General features: G+C 38.0%; 1 protein-coding gene and 1 long non-coding RNA gene across 2 annotated transcripts in view; both read right to left on the bottom strand.

The window, feature by feature from the left end:
- Positions 1-502: 502 nt before the first annotated feature.
- LOC138893525 (uncharacterized) lies at positions 503-3,333 on the bottom strand. Its single transcript, XM_070178138.1, has 3 exons — positions 3,288-3,333; positions 1,654-2,181; positions 503-894 (listed from the first exon to the last, which is right to left on the bottom strand). Exons 1-3 carry the CDS (start codon positions 3,331-3,333, stop codon positions 503-505), a joined length of 966 nt encoding a protein of 321 aa, XP_070034239.1.
- Positions 3,334-4,908: 1,575 nt separating this feature from the next.
- LOC138893497 (uncharacterized) overlaps positions 4,909-12,171 on the bottom strand; it is a 33,949-nt gene continuing 26,686 nt past the window's right edge. Inside the window, exon 2 of the long non-coding RNA XR_011409023.1 lies at positions 4,909-5,361. This is a non-coding gene — a long non-coding RNA (uncharacterized lncRNA). The remainder of the gene's footprint in view (positions 5,362-12,171) is intronic.

Genomic DNA, 12,171 nt, shown 5'->3' with positions numbered 1-12,171 from the left:
AGCCAATTCCTCTTCTATTGCTACTGTGTTGTTCCTGTAGCCATGACAGTGCATCGGAGGACCTGTTCCATTTACAAGTTCTGTCTAGTTCATGCTTGACCTTGCCTAGATCCTTTGTCAAAATTCTTACCTACTCATCCTTCTTATACAACTCATCTTTTAGTTTACCTACATTTTCTTCTAGAGCGAGTTGTCTGCAATCAACTGTCTTCTTACTTGTTCCTAATTTCAGTTTTAGGTTTTCAGATCTAAGTTCTAGGACATTTGATTCAAATGCATGAACTTGGTTCTTTAGTGCAGTATTTTTCACTAACTCTAAGTTCCAGGTTCTTACATTTTGCTTTTAAAATCACACATTCCTTAGACAGTTGTTTCTTTTCATTGTTTATATCCTTAGATTCATCAATGAAATCTAGAAGTAACTCAGATAGCCTTTCTTTAGACAACAACTTAATCTTGTCTTTTAGATGGATTATACTTACTTCAAATTCCTCATCGGATTCTACAATTTCCATAAGTGCTTGTTCATATTTATCTTCACTTCATCATCTGAGTCCTCATCTGAGCTTTCTCTCCAAGCAGCAACCATAACCTTTCTTGATCCTTTGTTCTTCTTGGGATGAACCTGTTCCTTCTTTCTGTTTTTTAGTTTAGCTCTTTCCTTCTTCCATTCAATTTCCCATTGAGGACAATTTTTGATGTGGTGATCAGTCTTCCCATACTTGTAGCAGCCCTCATTGGTCTGTTTTGCAGAAACCCTTGGTTTGTTGTAGCTTCCACTTCTTGAAGAACCCTTTCCTCTCATTAAGTACTTCTTAAAATCTTTTGTGATCATAGCCATTTCATCTTCCTCTAGATCAGAACCTTCAGTGATTCTGAGTGCCAGGCTCATTTCTACTATGTTCATAAGCAGTGAGATTTCCAATTAGCTCATCCAACCCTCTGTTTTAAAAGGCGTGTCTGGGGCGAGCCCCGGGACGAGGCGTACCAAAAACGCCCCGGGGTGATGGTGTGAGGCGAAAGTCTCAAGAGGCATACGCCCGCAATTTGGGGCGTACGCCCGGGCGTTCGGGGCGCGTTTTTTTAGTAAGGAGTAAGCCCCAGAGACTTTTTCAAATTAAAACAAAATTTATTGAATTAGTCCTTCATATAATACTCAAATTCTCAAAAGTGAGTTTGGTAATTACTCAAAAGGTTTAAAAAGGAACTCAAAAGTATTAAATTTAAAAGTAAAGACCTTTTATTTATTGATTTAAGCCCTAATTCATGGTTTTTTCAAATTTTTATCTTGTCCGCTAGTCTGCTAATATCTCCCAAAAGCAATGAATATTTAATTTTTTTTACAAATACAAAGAGAACTATATTTTTTTTCATAGCAGCAAATTCAAAGTTCAAATTGCAAGTTAATCATCATTTTTGTTCCTCCATATAGAAAACTTTATTCTTTTAGACTCAAATTACTTGTGCTTGTAAGTAAAGTATAATATATTATTTTGATTAGTTTTTTGTGGGGATGGAGCACACATATATAAAGTTTTCTTTAATTTTTATGCAATTTTACATGTTTATAAATATTAATTGTCATTATATTATTTTATAAAATATTAAAAATTAAATATCTATGGGGCTTACACCCCGCGCCTCGGGGCTTACGCCCCGCTGAGGCATATGTAAAACGCCCCGCCTTACGCCCACGCCTTTTAAAACACTGATCCAACCTAAGAGTGACAATGTTCTTTGATTCATGAATGGCAGTGATTTTGCTCTCCCAAGTAACTGGCAGAACCCTTGTCAGAATCATCTCAACTCTGTCTTCTTCAGAAATAATCCTTCCAAGAGACTTAAGTTCATTTGTCAGTGTGGTAAACCTTGTATACATATCTTGGATGGTTTCCCCTTCCTTTATGGTAAAATTATCATATTGAGAATACAGTATTGTTCCTCTGGACCTCTTCACTTGAGGTGTTCCTTTATGGACCACTTGCAAAGTGTCCCAGATTTCCTTAGCGGTGGTACAACTTTGGATTCTACTGTACTCATCTGGACCGAGTCCGCAAACAAGCCATTTTTTGGCTTTAGTATTCTTTTCCCATTTCCTCAAGTCGTCAGCAGTGCAGTCAGCTCTTGTTTTTGGCACCTCTTCTCCTTCGGCATTTATCTTCATGGTAGCCAGTGGACTATCTGTGACAATGTCTCATAGCTCATAATCTTCTCCTATGATGTGATCTCTCATCATATTTTTTCACCAAGAGTAATACTGGCCGTTGAAGAGTGGTGGCCTAGCAGAGGATTGCCCTTCCCAGTTTCCAGGTGGTGCACTCATCTTGATCTTCTTCTAAGGTGTTAGCCTCTTCAAAGATAACCCGCTCTGATACCAATTGATGTTTTAACTTCAATACCACACAAGAGGGGGGGGAGGTGATTTGTGTGGTGTCCAAATTTTTGCGTGGACAGATTATAGAAGGACCTAGTTTTTCTATGTGTTCCTTATATTACTGTTGCGGAATAATAAATGCAGAAATTAAAGAACACAAGTATTTTACGTGAAAAACACCTGGCTCAAAAGGTGAAAAAACTACGACCTACTTCCTAGTAGAATTTTCCCAAACTCTTCACTAAATCACTGAGCCAAAAACTGCATTTACAAAATACTTTTGTAAATCTAGGATTAACTCTAATCCCGTTGTGGCAACCAGCCTCTAACTGCTGCGACAACTTCAAGTTAACTCTAACTTGAAAACTCTGAGTACCTATTACAATTGTCTCTAGATAAAGCTGAAAGGTACAATATGAAAATACCTACTATAATTGAACTAGAATAAAAGACAGACACTCGGAGCTGGTTCTTCTATCTGATTCATGTAACTTCAGGTTTGCACACTTGAATCACACACAAACTGCTTGCAAAATGCCTTGCTATTTTGCTCTCAATTCACGTTTAACTTCTGCTTTTGTGCGTCCCCTGTAGAATGAGAACATCCTACGATTTATATAGTCAGTAGAGTAGAAAATAACTAGAGTTCTAATGCTACTCTTCCTTTGTGGAAGAGTTCTAGTTGATCTCAACCTCTAACTCTTTCCTTTATCTTGGATAGTGTTCTCTTTGATAAATGAGTCATTCTCCTTATCAATTATGCAACCCTTTTTGATCAGGAGATATTAATTAGACTGAGTTAAGCTTATCTCTTTCACGTATATCTCACATGCTCGAATCTATCCGTGTCTATGCACACAAGGGATGGACTTGGTTCATGCATGAGCTTTCTTTGTCAATCTTCAAAACTAACCTTCACTTGGACCAACACGTTCAATAGCAATTAATGGGATCGACATATTTGACACAAAAGATAATGGTCGAAACTTTCATAGATCGAAAGACAAACAGAGGGAAAATATTAGACATATCGCAAATGTTAAGTATATGTTTGGACCTTTTTCCTTTCCTTTTTCTATTGTTTCAACGAGATCAATAGGCTCGAAGTGTGAAATCTTACGGGATGTCCAACTTTACATTAACTTGGTATAGTGCAAACTTGTCAACTAATCACAGCAAACAAGTTTTTTACGATAGACTAATAGCGCATGCAATGCATATGGAATAGGTAAAGCTATTCTATAGTTTGCTGATCGTAATTAATTATCTTCTGACCCAATTATTGCATATGAAAAATACGATCACATCATCAAGGGAGACTACATTTAACTATATAATCCATATCGCTTTTCTGAATAAGTTATTTATATACGGTCGAAATCGAGCTCGTGGTACGTTCCAACCTCCGGCATGGTAAGCCAGGCTCGAGACATGACGATAAAGGACTGAAGATCGATCCCAAGTTCATCCGGACTAGAACCCGGAGACAGGACGCCTACCTTCGAGAATATTGAGGTCATGATCTCGGAACCGATCCTAGCCTCAAACGACTTTGAAGAAACATTGTCAACATAGCCAACGGAAGACCGAAATATCCGTGACCGACCGGATATTACGGCGAAAATCTCGGCACCTACCGATAAAGAACCGGCAATCAGTAAATCAAAAAAAAAAATTTCTTTTATAAAATTGTACCTAAAGTAGGACTTCTCTATTATATAAATGGGGTCTGATAATTCATAAAGTACATTGTAACACGCATTTCAAGGCAATATATCATTATTTTTCTGTTATTAGTTCTTCTGCTTTCGTACGTCAGTGCTTGTTATTACCAGCCTAGATCGAGGGCAAATATTTCGCTAAGGCTTAAATCGTCTTCCTCTTGTGGTTTGAGCTTACTTCATCCTTATTTATTTAATTTGTCTTTATTTACCGCTTTGTGTCAAATAAATCCGCGTATCCTTAAACTACTTACAAATTTAATTGTTATCCGATTTTTAAGATAAATATTATTATTCAAAATAATATTATCTAGAAAAAGGTACATCTAATAAGCAAGTGATCTCAGAGTCCCTAACACCATGGTGTAGACCTCAGCCGCGCAAAAGGTTTCAACTAATATATTACTATATAAAGCTATATATTTCTAAAAAGAAGTCTGCCATTGCCAAGAATTTTTAATGAATATCAGCTGGAGCATAATCATAATCTCCATCATCAACGCCATCGCCAGAGACGGACCCACATGAAGCGTAGGGGTTACCGAAACCTGCTAGTCTCGGTAAAAATTGTATATATATATATGACGAGGACACCTTAAATAATTTTGATATGCCCCTTAAAGAAAAGATGCATTGCTCCACTGGTTGAGCACGCCGTGTTTATTGCCTCTATTGCTTAATGATCTGGGTTCAAGACCCAATACCGACGCTTTTTTCCATTTTATTCTTTTCCTCTTTGAATTCAAGATAGAATAGTATCATGTATTTAGTGCTTAACTTGAGACATAAAAATATATCAAAGAAAATTGGAAGGGGAATAAGATATTTCATTAGCATAAAGCCAATCACCTTCATAATTAAGTTTATAAGTATTATTATTTTCTTGACATGTATAAAAATACGTAATTCAATAGATTTTTTCCCAAAACAGTAATAAAAAACTCTAAAAATCCTTCCGCCTTCAAGGATCACTTCGGCAAAGTAGCAGACATCCGTCGATTCAAGGAGTTAGCACGTTAGATTTTGCCATTACTAGATGACATATCTATGTCAATAGCGGTGCCCCAGCTGCGCTCAAATCCTAGGTCTGCCTCTGGTCATCGCCTTCTAACAATGCTGCAGGAGCATAGTCATAGTCTCCATCATCATCGTCATCGCTTTCCAAGGATGCTGCAGGAGCATAGTCATAGTCTGCATCATCGTCGTTGCCACCTCCTTCTAAGCATGCTGTTGGAGCATAATCATACCCATCGTCTCCATCATCATCTCCGTCTAAACACGACCTTCTCTTTTGGAACCCAATAATCTTGAAAATGCTAGACATCGTATACATCTTGTAATTCTTGGACTATGGAAATATTGAAATATGATACTGGATGCTGTATATGTTTATTTGAATATAGGATATGAAGAATTGTTGGTTGTAGTATGAATAGGTGAGGAAACCATTTGCTTATATAAGGGGAAGAGCCAACTCTGGACTAGGAAGTATGTAATATACTTAAGAATGTGCCAAAGCCATATGCTTGGCTACATTATAAGCTACTTTAGGGGCTGCCACACATTCAATATTCACTTTACATGTAATTATACTACAATTAAGTGGTAAAGATTATTCTCCATTAATTCTGGTGCAAATAATCACAACTAAGCGAAGAATCTAGTAGTGAAATTTTGTCTTCATCTTCATCATTGTCACAGGGGCGGAGCTATAAAATTAGGAACGGGTTCAGACTTCAGATAAATCCAATAACTTTTGTTTAGACTTTGTATTTATATTTAAAAATTTATTAAATATTCTAAATGTTTAATTGCTATACAATAACAAAAATGAGCTATAATTTAGTGTAAGTTCGAAACTCATAAAAATTCAAATTCTGTTTGATCTATGGATAATGGGATATAGAAGTCAGGTGCGATGGTCATCTTAGTCAGAGCGGAAGCGGTCAGGCAAGGTAATCGTCAGACAATATAGTGCAAGCGACGGGTAGCGCTTGCCATATGAAGAAGGCGACTACAATGGTAGACGAAGGCGACATGGGCTTGCCATATAGATGTAGCGCTTGCAAGGCAATTCAGATGACGTTAGCAAGATGTAGTGCTAGCTAGGTTAGGGTAGCGCTTGCCATGAAGAAGCGCTTTGAATCAAAGAATGATCAAGAATATCAAAATATATTGTCTCCTGCTTGGACATTCTTCGATTTCTTCCGGAAAGAGATGATTAATCATCTGCTTCTCACGTTCTCCGCCTCTAAATAAAATCTTTGAGGTCAAAGAGAAACTGCTCAACATATTCAAACTCTTTTGCAAGGGCCAAGGGGGCGCTAATACCATGTAAAATTTTCAATTTTGTAGATATTTTCAATTGGGTGTTTATTTGTTGTTTTTGCCAAACATTTGTGCAAATTATAGAATAACCTTTTAGAAGAAAAGGGCCTTGAACAATTTTTCTAAAAAACCACTTAAGAATATTTACAAAATTTCTTAAGGGCAGCCCGGTGCACTAAGCTCCTGTATGCGCGGGGTACAGGGAAGGGCCGGACCACAAGGGTCTATCGTACGCAGTCTTACCCTGTATTTCTGTAAGAGGCTATTTTCACGGCTCGAACACGTGACCTCCTGGTCACATGGCAACAACTTTACCAGTTATGCCAAAGTTCCCCTTCTTAAACATAACTAAAAGCTGAACACGATTTTTGGTTAGAGAACTTTAATTTATCAAATTTAATTACGCACGTACTTTTTCATGTAATTTCCCGTATGGGCTCTATCTTGCTACTTTATGGAGTAGTTAATATCGAGTGATATATGCATATTAAAGTATATAAATTTTCATGACCGACGAACTTCGCCTGGATCTGCAAAAGTTAAATGACCAAAGAGATATGCAGTACCAAATGTAGCATGTTTATTTTAAAAAACAAGAAAACAAAGAAAATTCTAATAATAAATCTCCTTTCATAATAAAGAGCTCAAGTTAAAAGATTTCCATATGTTTCATTTTATGTGACATTATTTGTTTATCTGTAAAACGGTACAGTTGAATTTATACGTGGTTTCTAGACAAGTGAACTAATTTGATCCTGAAATAATGCAATAATTAAAGAAATGTACAATACTTAGCCTTGAAATATAGACGAAACAGCAGAGATAACAATTCCGGGAACAAAGTTTCCGGGTACATCAATGATGAGATCAAAAAGCAAGAAAGTAAGATTGTATTAAGCTTTGTATAGAATGTAGTACAAGTTTTTCCAGAAAATTCATGTCTCCTACAATGATAACTGAGTTCAGTGTTTATAGTTATGTCTAGGGAAGGAGGTCCTAGGATCGTGTCCTCCTTTAATGTCAATTATGAGGGTCATTGACGAAAACATAATGGTGGACATAAATGCCAAATTCTCTGTAACAGATCATCGCTCTTAATGCTGCAGAATATTCCCTATTAAATGCTACCGGGCGCAGAGCATTTAACACACATTTATGAACATTATCCTTTCCGGTGACAAGTGGAATGGCTGCGTTCGATTTTCAATCATTCCTGTCTTGGATTCCACGTGTCCTCCCTTTAGACGACCACGTGTCATGTCATATTTCACCATATACACTATTACATTTGAAGTATTAATTATGTCGACTTATAGTGGTATTCACGTAGTTTTCAAAATTGTGAACTTTGTTTTTATAAAAAAAACTTAAAGAATTTGTGCCCGAATTCACACCGAATATTAAATACTTTAATTGACCCACAAACTCTGAAGTCCTTCACAAAAAATGAGACGAAGGAAGTACACGATGATACACAAACATACAATGGCGGAGCCACTTTTGTCTAATGGGTGTTGTTCGTCGGAAAATTACATTGTATTGTATAGCTAGATAAATTTATTCTTTAAATTTTGGTTGTGTATATATACCATGGAATTTCAGTAAAACATCAAAATCAATTAAAAGAAAAGATCATCAGCAGCAGCATATTGTTGCTGCCTTCGCTTTCACAATTAAGTACCCGGTCTCTTCGGCTAAATGGGCTCTATATATGTTGCTACTTTTGTGATATCAAGTCTTGAAAGGGTACGTAGTATAGTTTTAACGTGCAATACTTTCAGAAGGAATACGTTGAGACATATACTTGACGAGAAATAATATTGTGGACATGTCGAAATTATTCCTTTGCAAGAATTAATTATCAAGCATATGATAACATTTAGGAGCATCTTAATCAGTCAAGACATCTTTACATTCTTTTGAAATTGGATCTAAAACAGAATATTCATAAGATTTATTTCAGCTGCAGAGCTTTTGGGAAAAAGAAAAAGTAAACTATTTATTTGTATAGGGTGAAATGTGATATGATACGTGGTCGTCTAACGGGAGGACACGTGGAGCCCAAGACGGGGTTGGCCGAAGACCGAACGCAGTCATTCCGCTTGTCACCGAAAAGGATAACGTTCATAAAGGTGTGTTAAATGCTCCGCGTTCGGTAGCATTTAATAGGGAATACTTTGCAGCATTAAGAGCAACGGTCCGTTACAAAGAATTTGGCATTTATGTTCACCATTACGTCTTCATCAATGACCATCATAATTGACATTAAAGGAGGACACGATCTTAGATCCTCCTTCCCTAGACATAGCTATAAATAGTGAGCTCAGTTATCATTGTAAAGGACACGAATTTTCTAGTTAAACTTATATTACATTCTATACAAAGCTTAATACAATCTTACTTTCTTGCTTTTTGATCTCATCATTGCTGTGCCCGGAAACCTTGTTCCTGAAACTGTCATCTCTGCTGTTTCATCTACATTTCAAGGCTAAGTATTGTACATTTTTTCAATTATTGCATTATTTCACGATCAAATTAGTTCACTTGTTTATAAACCACGTATAAATTCAACTGTACTATTTTACGGGTAAATAATTTGGCGCCCACCGTGGGGCCTAGACATCCGTGCAATTAAATTGATCCGTGTCTTTTTTACTAACGCGATTTGATTATTTTTGTCTTAGAAAAAATCACAAAAAATCGCATATAATATTTTTAACAACACGTACAACCCAGAAATTCGAGGGGATCAGCCTCATTTCGAGGATTCAATTAGTGACACCCGCAATGAGGGAAATGGCGCCATGCCGATGCATGACAGGAAAAACCCTCGACAGGTTCGAAAGACAACTCCCGATGATGCTGATGAGGAGCATGTCGTGGATGTGATGAGGATCCTGCGAGAGCAACAGGCAATCATTCTAGGCCATCTCACACGGCAGGATCAGGTAATGACAGAACTGAAGCAGGTGATATCGGGGGCTTCGAATAATGCAAACAGACAAGATCCAGTTCATCTCGTTGTCCCCGCAAACCAAACAATGCAGAGAGTCGACAACAACACTCCCAGGGGTAAAGTTGGCTCCGACGGGGCTGGGGGAGCAGATCCAGTCTCAACAACCAGAACGACCCGTTCAAGAATGAACTTTTACGGTTTATGAGGGAAGTAAACGTCCGCATGGACCAAATCTCGAGCGCACCACCAATATTGAAAGGCCCGGACTCGAAGAAGTATACTCAATTACAGTACAAGCCGAGTGTGGCACCAGAACTAATCCCGAAGCGATTCAAAATGCCTGAAATGCCAAAGTATAACGGGACTTCAAACCCACAAGAGTATATTACCATTTACACAATGGCGGTAAAAGAAAATGATCTAGCTCCTCATGAAATTGAATCTGTGATGCTAAAGAAATTTGGAGAAACTCTCATGAGGGGATTCATAACGCGGTATTCATTATTACCCGAGCATTCCATAGATTCCTTTGAGATGATCATAGATTCTTTCATCAAGGCTCATGCCAGTGCCAGAAAAGTACAATCCCGGAAGGCCGATATATTCAGGATCACACAAGGAGAATCCGAATTACTAAGGGAGTTCGTTACCTGATTCCAGAAAGAAAGAATGTTGCTCTCGGCTGTCCCAGATGAATGGGCAGCTGAAGCATTCACTAAAGGATTGAACCCGAGAAGCTCAGATGTTTCCCCGAAGTTGAAGGAGAGCCTGCTTGAGTTCAAAGCAACAACTTGGACAGATGTGTAATGACTCGGCCGGTCGTTTTGAGTATTACAACCTCGTTCCCCCATTTACTACTTAATTTTTGCCTTACAGTTGTTATATGACTTGCCGGGATAATTAGTGCGGGTCCGGTGAGGTTTTGGAATGAATTGGAATATTTAGTTTTAAGCTTTAAGCTTTAAAGCTTAAGTTAAAATAGTTGACCGGATATTGACTATGTATAAACAACCCTTGAATAGAATTTTGATAATTCTAATAGCTCTGTGTGGTGATTTTGGACTTAGAAGTGTGTCCGAAAAATTATTTGGAAGTTCGTAGTTAAATTAGGCTTGAAATGGCTAAAATAGAAATTTAAGTTTGGAAGTTTGACCGGGGAGTTGACTTTTTGATATCGGGATCGGAATCGGATTCTGAAATTGGAATAGGTTCGTCATGTTATTTATGACTTGTGTGCAAAGTTTGAGGTCAATCGGACTTGATTTGATAGGTTTCGGCGTTGAATGTAGAAGTTAAAAATTCTTAGTTTCATTAGGCTTGAATTGGAGTATGATTCGTGGTTTTAGCATTGTTTGATGTGATTTGAGGTTTCGACTAAGTTCGTATGATGTTTTAGGACTTGTTGGTGTATTTTATTGAGGTCCCGGGGGCCTCGGGTGAGTTTCGGATGATTAACGGATAAATTTTGAACTTGGAATGCTGCTGGAATTTTTCTGATGCACTATCTGGTTTCCTTCATCGTGTTCGCGGGAGGAGTCTCGCGTTCGCGAAGAGGAACTGAGGGGCAGGCAAGATTTTCACTTTGCGTTCGTGAAGGAGAGGACGCGTTCGCGGAGGGTTGGGCAGGTTGTGCATCGCGAACGTGAGAGGGTGGTCGCGTTCGCAAAGAAGAGAGGGAGCTGGGGTTGGACCAAACGCATTGGCCTACGCGATCGCGTGAGAGGCTTCGCATTCGCGAAGGCCTAAGGTCGGTAAACCATCGCGTTCGCGAGACTGCCTTCGCGTTCGCAAAGAAGAAATTGGAGCAACACAAAAATGTGCTTCGCGAACGCGAGGGTGGACCTGTCGCGTTCGCGAAGAAGGAATGCCTGGACAAAAAGTTTAAGTTCTGAAAATGGGACTTAGTCCCGTTTTTTATTTTTGACGAATTGGAGCTCAGGAAGAGGCGGATTTCGGGAGATTTTCAAGAAAAATAATGGGATAAGTGTTCTTAACTCAATATTGGTCAAATTACCCGAATCCATGGTTGTTTTTAACATTTAATTGATGAATTAAGTTGGAAAATTTAGAAAACTCTCTTGGTTTAATTTGAAGAATTAAAGGTCGAGTTGATGTCGGAATTTGGTAAAATTTATACGGTTGGACTCGTAGTTGAATGGGCGTTCATATTTTGTAACTTTTGTCTGGTTCAGAGACGTGAGGCCCACGGGCGATTTTTGAGTGCAATTTCGAATTTTGTTGGAAATTAATATTTTTATGTGGAATTAAATTCCTATAATTTGTATTGACCGAATCAAATTAATTGTAACTAGATTCGAGGCGTTCGGAGGCCAATTCGCGAGGCAAAGGCATAGCAGAATAAAGAATTATATGGTTTGAGGTAAGTAACAATTCTAAATCTGGTTTTGAGGGTATGAAATCCCGGATTATGTGTTATGTGATTGGTTTTGAGGTGACACACATGCTAGGTGACGGGCGTGTGGGCGTGTACCGTAGGAATTATGACTTGGTAAATTCCATGGAATTGTGTAGTTGAATAATCTGTTGTTATCCGTACATTTTCCACGTATTAGAGAAATCGAACTACAAATCATGTTTACACCATGTATTGACACTGTAAGGAGCCACATAGGTCATATACATGCTGAATTATCTGCTAAATTGTTGTTTTGTACTCAGTCACAATTTTACTTGCATATTACATCTCAGTCTCTATTGTTCATTATTGATGCATTATATCATTTTTGTTGGGGCTAATTTTCATGATTTTTGAGAGCCCGAGAGACTGAAGA

This window comes from Nicotiana tomentosiformis, chromosome 6 (genome assembly GCF_000390325.3).
Source record: "Nicotiana tomentosiformis chromosome 6, ASM39032v3, whole genome shotgun sequence".
NCBI classification, from domain to species: domain Eukaryota; kingdom Viridiplantae; phylum Streptophyta; class Magnoliopsida; order Solanales; family Solanaceae; genus Nicotiana; species Nicotiana tomentosiformis.
This window is presented reverse-complemented; position numbering and strand designations above follow the sequence as displayed.